This window comes from Hemibagrus wyckioides, linkage group LG12 (genome assembly GCF_019097595.1).
Source record: "Hemibagrus wyckioides isolate EC202008001 linkage group LG12, SWU_Hwy_1.0, whole genome shotgun sequence".
Taxonomy (NCBI): Eukaryota; Metazoa; Chordata; class Actinopteri; order Siluriformes; family Bagridae; genus Hemibagrus; species Hemibagrus wyckioides.
The window spans coordinates 15,756,050-15,770,503 of NC_080721.1; the positions used below are offsets into that span (position 1 = coordinate 15,756,050).

General features: G+C 42.0%; 1 protein-coding gene across 2 annotated transcripts in view; it reads right to left on the bottom strand.

Moving 5' to 3' along the window:
• tcf20 (transcription factor 20) overlaps positions 1–12,235 on the bottom strand; it is a 14,454-nt gene extending 2,219 nt beyond the window's left edge. Inside the window, exons 1-4 of one of the 2 annotated variants that reach the window (XM_058405155.1) lie at positions 12,102–12,235; positions 1,034–8,800; positions 638–731; positions 81–130 (exon numbers count right to left, since the gene is read on the bottom strand). In XM_058405155.1, the coding sequence (XP_058261138.1) occupies positions 81–130; positions 638–731; positions 1,034–7,936 (7,047 nt within the window). In that variant the 5' untranslated portion in view covers positions 7,937–8,800; positions 12,102–12,235. Of the gene's footprint in view, positions 1–80; positions 131–637; positions 732–1,033; positions 8,801–11,698; positions 11,963–12,101 lie in introns of those variants that run through there. The other variant, XM_058405154.1, reaches the window with a different exon arrangement.
• Between the last annotated feature and the right edge of the window lie 2,219 nt (positions 12,236–14,454).

Genomic DNA, 14,454 nt, shown 5'->3' on the forward strand with positions numbered 1-14,454 from the left:
AAAGACACACACATACAAAGACACACATACAAAGACACACACACATTATGAAATTTAAAAAGAGGAGTTCTTTTTCTTACCTTGTGCTTTGGACACCTCAAGGAGAAATTATCTTCATTTAGACAGCAGTCTTAAAAGAGAAACAAAAACTAAATTAGGGTTCAGTGTTTCTTTAAGGACATGCCCTTCAAGAGGCATCAGAAACCTGAAAGCAGTGTTGAGGTTTAATGCCATGGTGACGAGGAATGTTACGACAGTAACGTCCAGTGCTGGTCTACTGATGTGTCTACAACTGGCAAAGAAAATACACAACTCCCGAAGTTTTGATTCTCAATCTATATCAGGTGTCAGAGCCAGTCAGTGGACATTGACACTATGGCATTGGCATAAGGCTACTTCTCCTTGTTCTTAACTAGTTGATGACCAGAAATAAACCATCCCAATGCTCCGAATGCTGATGGACTCACTTTATTACTCAACCAGTTCTACAACTAAACCCTATTTTTAATCTGTATACCATCATGTTAGAAATGAAACCATACCACATTTACAGCTTATAACAAGAAACAAAGAATGCATCTGCCACACAATCACTCTTAAGAATGCTTGTATATTAAAAGTAAGAGACAAGCCTCACCTGCTTCCATAGCACACAGATAATGATACCTCAGTGTGCAGCCTTTACTATAGCAACCCAGAGTGGAACCAGCCATATCACAATGAGAACAGTTCTGACAAAAAAAGAAATACAGAAAATATTTCTTAAAAAATATACAGGGTCAGAATTTATATAGCAAATTGATCTATTTTTGTTAGTAATTTTCAGAAAAATCATTGATCCCATGCTTTGTTTGTTTGTTGTATGTTTTAACACATTCAAATTAGTACAAATGGTAAAATCTGATTTAATTATAATTTACTCGTATGTATAAGGTCAACTGCATTTCCTCAACTATTAATAAAAGGCATACAAGTAAATAAAAATATAAATAATGTGTATAAAATAATAATGACTATAATGACTTCAACTCACCGTTTCTCTGGCACCATCTAGCGCCTCCTGGAGGCCATACAATCTCCCATTGACCAGGTAAATGCCACTAGTCCAGACAATGCAGCTCTCGTGAACCCAAAGCTCTTTTGGATCTAAGGGCACCACTGGGAGCTGAGCAAGTTGAGCCAAAGGTCCCAAGGAATCAAGGCTGGGTGGTGGAGGCTGGAAAGGCAGTGAAGCTTTGCTGTTAATTGGAATCGTGCGGGGCAAGTCCTCACTAGATTTGTGTCGTCTTTTGAAACGTGGATGGGAAGTCAGCTTTCTATGCTGTGGTCTTTGCTGCACATCATCTGCTTTCTGGTGTCTTCTCTGAGACAGCTCCTTCTCTAGATCAGGTGGGTCTATTGTAATGAGTGTCTCTTCTGGCACCAGATTCCAGTTTTGCTCTGGTGCTTTGGTGGTGGTACTAAGACATGGCAGATTTTCACTCACTGCAGGGGACACTGGGTTTGTGGTTTGAGTTACTGAACAGCTGGTGTCTGCTGAACTGATGTCTGGAAGATATACAGACTGAACGTCTGGGACAGTTAAGTCTGTTGATACAGAAGATGGATTAGACCCTGCGTTGGCCACCCCGGTGTTTGACAAGATCTGTCGGATTTGGGGTTGGTTCTTCGGAAATTTGGCAGCATAGTCAGCTGGGTAGAAGGGACCATAGAGATCCCCAAGATTCTTGTAATTTGCCCATTTCTGGCAAAGGCAACACAATAAACGACCTGTGTGCCCAATCTCAGAATTCACAGGGCCTGGGAGGACATATCCAGATGTTGGAAGAGACTTTCCTGATTGTATGACAGAATCATTTGGTTCATCAATCGCTTTTTCCTGCACTCTCTCAATTTCCCTCTCTTTTCTGCCCATTTGAGCAATCAGAGAAACATTCGAGTTGCCATCAACAGCAGAAGCACCATTTTTTCCTCCTCCTTTCGATTTCTCATCTTCAGAATTGACTACAGTACACACTGCTCCAATTTCAGTTATCTTCCTTTCAACATGTACATATGGAGAGAAAATGTTTTTCCTACTGTCTTGCAAAGTCCCTGCATTTCCCACACCAGCAGCCTGAGGATCCTGCTCTTCTTTAGAGGTCATTCCTCTACTTTTCCTCCACTGTCTGCTTTTTGAGCCAGATCCTTCAATGCCCTCTTTTCCCTTTCTCTGCCTGTGTTTTATTGGTTTCATATCCACCTCAGGTTGGTTGTCCTCACCCTCAAACTCTACCTTTACTGGTTGGCTCTGTGTAGCAAGATCCAGAGAGGGAGAGGGTTTCTCTTCAGGTACATTTGATGTTATGACTGCTTCTCCTGCCACACTAGAATTTGATGCAGGTTGAGGAGTAGCAGCAAGAGGACCAGCAGGAGGCGTCTGTGGAGCTGACATCACATTGGAAGTGGCAGTTGACTGTACTTGAACTTGTACACGCTTTTGTTTATTCACACTTCCTACTGGTCGTCCCTTCTTTTTGCCTGAAGGGAAATAACCTTTGGGAACAAAGTTCTCTTGTAGTTTAGAATCTGATGCTGTCGTTCTTGGTGAGGCTAACTCAAGCTGTGGTGGTCTGGAGAGTAGGTGGTGTCCTGGACTTTGGCCATGGGGTGGGGTTGCTCCATAGAAATCCCCACCAGGATAATCATCAAAACCCATTCCAGTCTCCTGAAGTTTCTGCCTCAGTAAATTAGCAGCAGACTGCTCACCTCGTCTTGTCTCCAGCTGCTGGTAGGTGTTAGTGAATTGTTGTATATCAGACAATGCTGATGAGGATGGAGGAGGGGAACCTTGAACAGGACGAGGCAATGGAGGTGGTGGTGGAAGGGGTCCTAATAATGTAAACTCATCCTTATCCCCTTCATCATTTCCAGGCCCTGACGATCCAGCAGTGCCTAACCCAAAGTTAAAGTCTGTTGGCAAATTTCTCAGAGCAGTACCAGTAGACCCAGTCACACCCTGCTTGAGAGCTTGTGAATCACAAGAATATGCATCTTCTGCTCTGTAGGGCAAAATATCATCTAACGAGTGAGCTTCATCAAGGAAAGGTAGACAACTGCTTTCTCTGTGAGGTACATTAGAGAAGGGCGCTCCAATTTCTGTGTCAGGTATATCAGAACTATAACGAGATGTATCTGAATAATCAACATCTGAGTGACTATTACTGAAACTAGCCTTTTTATTTGGAGTGATTTTTTGAACTATTGCTTCCAGTTTTAGTCCCCGTCCCTTTCTTGGTGGTAGAAACTTTGTTTTCGCCTGTGGCGGCGAGTTAGCACTTGGAGTTTGAAATGGTGTGTTGGGAGAGGCTAGTTTAGCACGAGACTCTACACTGCTTGAATCACTGTCATTTAGCTGTCTAGATTCAGAATGGGCTACAGGAGAGTGGTGAGACGAAACACCCCTGTTGCCAGAAAAATCCTGATGCTGCCTCTTGGCAGGAATTGGTGAAATAAAAGAGCGAACTCTCCTTCTCATCATTAATGGGTTAGTTTCGGCTGACCCCCCAGTTTTGCTCTGTCGATGCCCTTGGGGAACACCTGGGGTAATAATACTGCTGCCTGAACCACCTGCACTGCCTGAACCAGCAGCTACGGGTGGATGGAATGACTTTGCTGAATCTTCTGTAATCCCTCGAGAGACATCTGCCTCCAAAGGCTTGGGACCACTGGTTGGTACAGAACCAACAGACTTGTGAGAAGGAGTCAAAGAGTGTAGCTGCTGGTTTCCAGTTACTTCTCTTTCGGCATAGCTCTCCCACATTTTCATATCAAAGTGAGAGCCAGGGAAGGAGTGCTGCCTTGATAACTTTTGATCAGGGTTTTGGGTTGAGCTGTGATGGATGGAAACATCTTTATGTCTGTTACTGCTTGTTGACCAGTCAAATCGGTCATTGATGCCATGTGTGTGCTGAAGAGGGACATGGTGAGAATATGCTTGCAATTTGTTAACTGAAGGTGGGATGTGACTTGGAGATGATAAAGAATGGAAAGAATTGGAAGAAGGATGATGAGCATTTATTTTGGGTCCATCAGCTGTATCACTAAAACCATAAGCAGGAAAAGCTGAAGCTCCATCAACAGTCTGGGTATAAGGTTTGCATCTGGGTGGTGAAGAAAGGGGATTAGAGGAAATTTTAGTCTGGTATAAGGCATTGCTGGAGGGATCAATAATCCCTTTTCCACCACTCTGTCTATGCATGTCAGAATTAACATCCATAGGTGCATGCAGGGACTTCTCTTCCTTAGGTAAAATCGCACTGTGTCCATCTCCCAGTTGTTTTCCAGGTTCTTTGGGGTTTATCTTAGAAGCTTTTTCCAACTCATGCTCTTTATCTTTAACATCCTCCTTAGTGCACCCTTGTTCACTTAACACAGTGGATGAAAGTGGGTGCTGAATGACTGAGGATCCAGGTGTCCCACAGTGACTTCTTTCTTTCTCTGAGGCTGTTCGTCGAGATGGAGATACATCACAGATTACTGAACGCCTTTCTGAAGGCAAGGACATCTGAGACTGGGTCTGGTTTAGAGATTCTGCATTATGAGATTCCTGGTCAGATTCTTGCAAAAGCAACTGCTGGACAGCAGACGGTGGAGCAGCCAGGCTTGGGGTTTTTCTGTGGGGCAAGGAATAGTCTGCCAAGTTAATGTGCTTAGGTGGAGTTGCTGTAGAAATATCTGAGGACTGCTGTAGATGGGTGGAATGGCTGGGAGACATATTTGTTGTGCCCTTCTCTTGATCCCCCTTAGGCCTTTGTGCTTCAGTATCCCAAGTGGGATGCAGAAGACCAAGGCCTATTTCAAGCTCTGGTCCCTGATTTTGAGAATGATGCTTTCCTGAGGCCATTTGTTGATGAATAGTGGCACCACCCATCGTTGACTGGTCCATTCCAGGAGGCCTCATGTTTTCTGTCATACGGTATGGTAGTCTAGTATGGTAATGATGCTGGGCCATATTTTGAGGTTGATGACTACCAGACGTTTGTTCAGGACGGCAATAGCGCCGATCTAAATGATAGCCTTGGAGAACTTCTTGTAAAAGACTGGGATACGGCTGCTGCAACTGTGAATTACTATCCTGACCTCTAGACCCTACACCACTTTTTCCCATCACTCCTAGTACACCAACATCCTTTCTAGACACATAACCAAAGTTAGTTTGTGTCTGAGGGAAGTCATGGAATCTGTTTGCACCTATTCCACTTACTGGTCCAGCCCGTACTTTGATCTTTGCCCCCATGCAAGCATTATATGGCATCTCAGGATTGCAATATTTGTAAGGACCAGGCTGACAGTGATTTGAGGATACGTTTTGCCCAAACTCGGTTTTAGGGGAAACATCATAGTGTCCTGTTAAGGTTTCAATACAAATTTCCCCATCTCCATTGTGATTCCCAGAATCCCTAAAGATGTTTATGGAATGTTTCTCCTCAGGATAGTTAAGCTTGCCCATATCCGATGGAGTGCCATGGTGAGATTTGACCTCTGTTTGCTTAAGTCCGTCTGGACTTTGTTCAGAACGTGCAGAAACAATAACACCAACTCCAGCATTTGACTGTTCCGGAGTGTTTAAAGTTCTATTGAGAAAATGCTGGGAGCTGTTCTTCTTGTCATCCTTCTCATTATCATTGTGTTCAGCTGGGCCTGATTGTTCTACCTTTACAGTGGCCAAGGTCTGAGTATTTTTTCCATCATCAAGTTCTTGATGAGTAAGCTCTTCATGTTTAACTGTGTTTTTTTCATCTTTCATATCTGAAATCTTTTTCTCCTTTAGTCCAGTTTTTTCATCATTGTGACTAGGATCATGTTCAACTACACAATTTGACTGTACAGAATGAGTAGGAGAGGATGCAGCAGATGATGAGGCAGAAGGAGCAGGTGCACAGGAAGATGCATTTGGGCTTGGTTCTGGAGGAACACAAGGTGGAGAAGAGGATGATGGAGTTTGGGATTCTGGTGCCTTAATCTGTGAAAAAGGTTTTGTACCCTGACTAAATGACGGTTTGACTGACCCCTCTGTGATTCGGTCATCCACTTGTAGATGTTGACCAGGACAAGTTTGTCCTGTTTGAGTCTGATTTGGAGTTGCTGAATAGTAGTTATCAGGTTTGGATTCATTACTAAATGCATCTGGTTGTCTTACTTTTTCGTGTTCTGAATGGTCACTGTGATTCTTACTTGTCTCCTCTGGCTCAGATGCCAAAACATCTCCACGTTCTTCAGTTGCTGTGCTTCGACCAGCCGCATTAGCATTTCTATGTTTCTGCTGATTGTTAACTGTTTGGTGCAAGTGAGTCTGATGTGTACTATCTTTTCTTTTTTTCTGAGAGAGTACAGTGTCTGTTAGTATTGTATGTTGTACTGTGTTGGGCAAATTAGCCACTTGGGATGTAAGGGCATTTAGACTATTCAGTCCAGGGTCTTGTGAGAGCTTGTCCTGTGGGTACAGAGACGAGGTTTCTTCCCGTTGTCCACCCTGTAGACCCACTCCCGTACGATTCTGATTAACAGCAGAGCTCATTACACTACCACAGCTACTAATACTGCTATTAGAACTAGGAGTTGGGCTAAGCTGCGACATGGTATGTTGGGCCCTAATGAGACTGTGACTGCTGCGGGGATTTAAAAGTGAGGAGTGCAATGATGCAGAACTGCCCAGCCCCTCTGAAACACCCATCAGTGGGGAGGAGGAGGAACTGCAGCTTGGAGAGTGGACAGCAGATGGAACAGGAGATGGATTAGAAATTGGGCTAAAATTTTGATTCATTTGTGTCTGCTGGTTTTGGGACTGCATGGGAGATTTAGAAATGTCCTGAGAGGGATGTTGTGGTGCAGCAGGACTTAAAGATACAGAGGACTGATGGTTTTTAGGGTGTGCAAGGCCAGGAGGTGCATGCTGCATCTTCAATGGGGCATCATAGGCTGCTCCAAGGTTATGCTGAGGAGTGCGACGAGAGGCATGTTTGGGAACAGCATGAGATTGAGGTGAATAAGGTGGATGGCTGGAAGAGGGGTAGCTCTGTCCTGCATTCTCTTGGTGCCTGGAGTTGTTTGAAGCTGCAGAACCTGGAGTGGTGTTTGGATTGGAGTGGGTGGGCGAGTTGACTTTGGAGTCAATGATTCCACTGCTCATCTCATACCTTTGTGGTGGAGAGTTGTACATTCCAACTGATGCTGTAGGTACATTAAGAGGAGAGTAGTGCGGAAAGTGAGAAGGTATTCTGTGCCCAGATAGAGAATAGGCCCGATGACCTTGATGTAACCCCTGATGTGAGGTGTATTTTTGGCTATGTTGACGCTGGTGCATTTCAGCACCTGAAACTGTCTGCATTGATGAATTCTGGGCCATACTAAACTGCTGTGTGGGTGAAAACGAACCACTACCACTGCTATTACTATTAGCACTGCCACCACCAGCCGCAGCACCAGTGCTGAAGTCCACGGGGTAAGGAGACATCATGCTAGAGGATGGCCCAGACCCAGAAACATGTCTGTACTGATAGTCCATGTTTGAGTACCCAAACCCTGCTCCAAAACCACCTCCTCCTCTTCTGTTCCTTTCTCGTCCACTCACTGAAAAATAATAATCCATACTTTCCTTTCTGTAAGAGTTGCTACTGCTTACTGTAGCCTGTGGTATCTCTCCAGCAACTCGCCTGGATCCATAGCCATGGATATGGGATGCTGGTCCCAGGTGCTGCTGCCCACGAAGGTGCGGGTGCTGCCCATGACTCTGGAGGACAGACTGTGATTGCTGCATGGCAGCATAGTCTTCAATAGTCCTTGGAGATATCTGAGGATCTGATATGTGGGGTGGATATGGGGAACCAACCAAGTTCCCACCTCTGCTAGAAAATCCTGGGGGCAGAGTGGCAGGACTGTTGGAAAAGTTTTGCATTTTGTTTTGGTAAGCAATTGCTTAAGAGTAAGACTTTTTAATGAAAAGCTAAAACATAAAGGAATCCTGAAATTGTGAAAAAAAAAAATTTTTTTTTAAAAAAAGTCAACGTTGCACAGCAGGATGTAGCTGACAGATCGTATAATCACAATTGTAGCAGCAACAGATACAGGTTTCTTACAGGTTTGGAAAGAAACGGGGGCAAAAATAACTTTTGATGTCAAAGGATGTGATGGTGACAGTCTTAGCAGCAGTCACATCCAATCAGATAAACCGGTGTCATAATTTCCACTTTGTAGTCATACCAGCTTGGCACTAGATGCGTCCTTGTGCAAAAAATAGGCATGACATGAGTAGCAAAGATTTCTTAGCCACAAAATGGGCTAAGTGACGAAAACAAAAAAGTGTAACTAAAAGTGCAGTTTTAATTTTTCTTCATTGTGCTGAAGAAATTAATTGTGGGTGATTTTAGGCATGTTTATCTCAGTATAGCTAAAGATGTAGTTCTTGTAGTAAAGCACAACAATCAGCAAAACCCCTCATCAGGATGGTGCGAGATTCCACTAACGTTCTTAATTATTTTCTTAGGATTAATACTCTGTGTATGCACTTTTCTTCTGCTTAACAGTGTTCATCTCCCCTGCATCACGGGAACAATAGGAAAATCATTGGTCCCTGGTTGTCTTCTTTGTAAAATATTTGACATTTTCCTTTACAAACTTTTGGACTAGAGTTTTTTTGTTATGTAGTCCACTGGAGTTCTGGTCATTATGTTTGACCTGCTACCACATGCTCCAAACTTTAAGTTTGACAAAGTCCTTATGTCCATTTTATCCCCATGTTTTGATTTTATAATCAAGATATCTGGAAAAAAAAAGCAAAAGAGAGAAAATTAGTACTGTAACAGAGGTTTTGTGGAAAACCTGTACATTAAGGGTCCATTAACTGCACTTTACGTTAATAAATTATCTATTTTAGCATGAAATAAGTTAAACATATCCTTAAAGTAACAGAGTTAACAAATGTATTAGTTGGCATTTAAACATTATTGAAATTCACCTGCATTCACTGTTTACAAAATTCCTAAATAAAAATCCACAAATTATATATATATATATATATATATATATATATTAGAATTGGGATTTATTAAGTTCATTAACACTGATTAATGGAGGCACAGACTTATTTGGTGCATTATTCTAACCTTTCAAATTCACATTATTCATGTTCACTAAGAAAATCTTAATATAAAACATAACTGACAAGATTTCACATGCTCTGCTGCATAAAAGAATTTATTTATATGCTTCACAATCACACATCTCTCCTTTTTTGAGAGTATTGTGGTGTCTCTGATTTTAATGTAGTTCATTTTGTCTCTTGTGAAGTGGTACAGTACAAAGGAGAGTTAGGTAGCAGGTCTGGAGAATTAACACCGATTTGGATATTAATGCCAAGTATGACTGTCTGTGTGTGTGAGAGAGAGAGAGAGAGAGAGAGAGAGAGTATTTAATTAGCACAGGCCCTAATGAGCAGCTTTGGCACTTTAATGGGGTCATTAGTCATGAACCTGTCCTGTGACACGTGTCCATTGTCTCGTATACAATACAGATTACTTTATGGCCACTGCCTTGCTGCTACAATAATTCTGCAGCAGAACGACAAAATCTATGAGCTTTTTTTCTACTGAGAAACAATCTTCAAGAGCCAAAGGTTTTCTCAATTTTCTAGCTGTTGTAACCCAAAGCATTTAATTTAAAATGGTGACAACAATAATTGCTGCCATTGTTTTACGGTTAACACCAGATGCAGACTATTACTACTTCTTCCTTTCAAACCCACTTTTTGAACTTACATTAGTAAAGAACCTTCCTTGGTAAATTTAGTAGCAGTAGCAGCATTAGCATTCATTATCCCTAATAGATTTAATAAGCAAAGGTTATTAGCAGGGAAACTCACCACGTTATATTATTTACATACATTATGTTATCAGTTTGCTTAGTAATCAAATTGCTGTTTGTGTAATTCACTACCAGTATTTCACCCATGAAATCATTTGAGGTGATGCTAGTACTGAGTGAGATATCACACACTGGGCAAACAAGTGCAAATAGAAGGAAACATACATTTAAGCTGATTAACATGTCTATACCAAAGCATTATTGAAAAGCGAATTGGACAACAGAATACTGCTATAGAGTGTCAGTTTTTTTTCACCCAATTTTGCTGTTGTATATGCTGTAAAACAATTCTTAGGTCTGCTGACATCGACAGCCAAAAACTAAATAAGATGACATGTAATGTGATGAAAGACTGCTGACGACAAAGTCCTGCCAGTGTGGGAAATTAAATTAACACTCAGATTAAAACCTGAATGCGAGCACCACTACGATGGTCATCAAGAAGGAAACAAGATGATGCCAAACTCACAGGATAGCTACAAACGCAAACAGAAAGAGAAGTCGTCGCATTAATTAACATACCTTTACCAGACTAAATGTCTAGAACATCCTAATGAACACAAGAATTATTTTATTACCTCGAGCTCAGCTTTGAGGAAAACATTTCAATTTGTCCTCTTTAATCATTTTTCACCTTCTACAACAAGTTTTTCTCTAGGCTTTCTAACTGGTTTGTGTTTATAGCTAGCCGGTTTTCCTTTCTTCAACGTAGAAAGAACGTAGAATCATTTTCTTTAATCAAAGTCTATCAAAAGCAGCTAATCCCTAAGACATTACTGCATAGTCTGTTATTTTATTTAATAACCTTAAAAGATGTCCAGAACTGCACAAGTTTGAGGAGGTTTACTACTTTTGGTCAGCTGGTAAACGGTCAGACAGCACTGTGAAACATTCTCTAACACTACCCTTAACTAAAGCAACCAAACTACCCCCTTTTCCCTCAAGGACCCCTTGTAATATTTCACCTTTCCCATACATGCCTTTAATTGTACACCACATTTCCAATGAATGCTTTATTTTAAAGCAAATTGGAGTAGTACATACTTTTTAAATATTAAATACCAATGTAAAACTGCCCTTTTCCACCCTCTCACTACTAAAGATCATCTCAGTATTTACCCCTTTCTGAAATCATTTTTCAGTAATGTCCTGTCACACTATCCCCCTATTCCTAATCTTGACAGTTAGCTAAAACTGCCCCGTTCCCAGTTAGACCCATTCCTTTTTCCTCACTGCTAAAGCATTTTCCGAAACTACCCTTCGATTTATTTTACCTCTGTTTTTTTTTTTTTGTTTTTTTATTAACATTATTGCCCCTTGCTTCCTACCCCAACACAGTCGCTCGGAAGTTAGCATTAGCTAATTAGCAGGTTAGCTAGCATCACTGTGCTTATTGTGCCGACGCTAAATACAATGCAGCTACAACTCAAGCAAATCGACGGTATATAATTTTTATACCTCAGCGATGTTCATTTCGACGGACAGCGCCATTAACAAATAAATCTCCAAAAAGTATCGGAAATCGCTTTTTAGTTTAGCTTTGTTTTTTTGACGAGCTGTTGGGGGATAATGTTTTAACAACAAGAGAAAGAGAGAAACAGAGAGAGAGGGAGTAATGATGAAAAATAAAGCTGATGCGGCTAGGCTAGGTTCAGTCATCGCTGTGGTGTTTGTTAGTTGTACAAGGGTTACACGTCAGAAATAAATAACTATTTTGAAGTAAACTCGTTTTTATAAAATAATAATTTAGTCGGTAAATGTTTCGTGTGAGTGAAAGCGGCGTTATTGAAGCGCATACCTGGAGGCCCGGGGCGCAGTGAAATCCCCGGACTCGAGTTCAAAGCCACGCCGCTTTTCAGTCACCGTTTTCCCGAAGCAGCGGCAGACAACGTGTCGGAGAGACCCGTCGCACTCCCGCACACACACCGGGCCTTTTATTCTAATATAATCCCCCTTTTTTCTTTTGTTCTAAAATAAACAGAACCCTATCGGGGTGCCTGTAGGTCCCATAGGCAGTGAGGTCCATGCACCCCCGCCCCCTCTCTCTCTCTCTCTCCCTCTCCCTCTCCCGCTCCCGCTCTCTCTCTCTCTCTCTCTCTCTCTCTTTAGGTGAACCTACCTACATACATCTGCTTAAAATTACACGCATTGTTTTTCTTTTTCTTTTCTTGCTTTTTTTTTGTTGTTGCTTTAATACATACCGACCAAGGCGAAATGTTTCTGACTTTCACATCACACACACGCTTTTATAACGGATACGACATGATTTCGTCCTAACAGTTTTCCCCCTTCTTTTCCTTTCCCTTTTTTGCAAGTAAAAGACCGCCTTGAAAACACACACACACACACACACACACACACACACACACACATATATTCCTCCACCCCCCGCCTGCTTTTCATAAGACCCCATTCAAAATGATTTTCCCCTAAATGCAGAATACAGTGGGAAAAAACTACAGAAATCAGTTTTGTGAATCAAACTGGAGAGTGAGAATAATCACTGAAACCAGCAGCACTTGTTGACAGAATTTTCAACTTTTTCAGTTTATATGTAAACAAGAAACTTGACACAGCCATGACTGAAGGATGCTGGTGTTAGGTGATTTTCAAGGTGTGTGTGTGTGTGTGTCAACCAACGTAAATTAGCACAGAGAGTTTACCAGTTTAGTGAAAACATGACAACAGGCCACTCATCCACATCATTCTCTCAGACCGGATTATTCTCAATCAATCAATAAATCAATTAACCATTAAATAAACATTTTAAAAGGTTGTCCTTAGCTTGAATATTGAACCAACATTCAAGAAAATGCTAATCATAGTGAGTTGTTTTTGTTTTTTGTTTAAACCTATCAAATTGTTACATTATTATTATTATTATTATTATTATTATTATTATTAAACATTACCTGCACTGTCAGAATTGGTCAGATTTTTTAAGGTGCATGCATTATATTCCATAGAATCAGCAGCGGCTAACATTATCTAGCTAACTAAAAGGTAAGGCAGACTATTTTTTAAAAAATGTACACATCAAATGACAAAACTGATATTTAACAAGAAAAGGACCTATTGTCAGAGTATGATCAACTGTTAGGAGCAGCTGTGGTGCAAGGAGCTACTGTAGCAGCAGAATGAACTTTAATAGTAGGATCATCTGTGGGGATAGGAACTGCTGTAGGCCTATGATCAACTGTAGGGTCAGGAGCAACTGAAGGATCAACTCACGAACCAGGAGCTACTGTAGAGCTAGGGTCAACTGTGGAGCCTGGAGCTTCTCAATGGGGTAAGGTCAACTGTGGAGCCTGGAGCTACTGTAGGGCTAGGATCTTCTGTGGAGCAAGGAGGTACTGTATGGGTAGGATCTACTCTGGAGCAAGGAGGTAATGTAGGGGTAGAATCTACTGTGGAGCCAGGAGCTACTATAGGGGATGGGTCAACTGTGAAACTTGGAGCTATTGTAGGGGTTGGGTCAACCTTGGGTTCAGGAGCTATTGTAGGGGTTGGGTCAACCTTGGGTTCAGGAGCTACTGTAGGGGTTGGGTCAACCTTGGGTTCAGGAGCTACTGTAGGGGTTGGGTCAACCTTGGGTTCAGGAGCTACTGTAGGGGTTGGGTCAGCCTTGGGTTCAGGAGCTATTGTAGGGGTTGGGTCAACCTTGGGTTCAGGAGCTACTGTAGGGGTTGGGTCAACCTTGGGTTCAGGAGCTACTGTAGGGGTTGGGTCAACCTTGGGTTCAGGAGCTATTGTAGGGGTTGGGTCAACCTTGGGTTCAGGAGCTACTGTAGGGGTTGGGTCAACCTTGGGTTCAGGAGCTATTGTAGGGGTTGGGTCAACCTTGGGTTCAGGAGCTACTGTAGGGGTTGGGTCAACCTTGGGTTCAGGAGCTATTGTAGGGGTTGGGTCAACCTTGGGTTCAGGAGCTATTATAGGGGTAGGATTAACTGTGGGATAGAGAGCTACTGTAGGGTTAGGATGAACTGTGAGACCAAGTGTGTGTGTGTGGTTCTGCAGTGGACTCTGGATTTTTGGATTCTGGATAAACTGTTCATCTGTCACAGCTCCAACCATGTATTGACAACCCCTGTCTCCATCTTCATCTCCCCAGCTTTCCTTTCCTCCCTCCTTCTCTTCTCTGTTTCTCTCAACAACTGTTCTATTCCCCTGTTCCTATGCAGATACACGTCTATTTCCACCATGGTTACCATGGCAACTGTGTCACGAAAGCCTAACTGTGGATAATTTATAGGCCACATATTTACAACACACACACACACACACACACAAATCTGTTAATGAGTCTACAAATATGAACAACATGAAGGATAACAATTGTTCAATTGTCATCATCTTCATCATCCCCACACCCTGCTTCCACAGCGAATGGAACCACAACTGGAAGTTGTAAGCTGTGCGTCACACTCTAGCTGACTCCACAATTATCGGACAATCGTACTGATGCCTAGCATGAATAAAGCAAACTGTTTGTGTTTGAAGCTTTATTTGATTTTAGAACAGATCTATATAAATTAAGTTTCTTAATATTTAAGT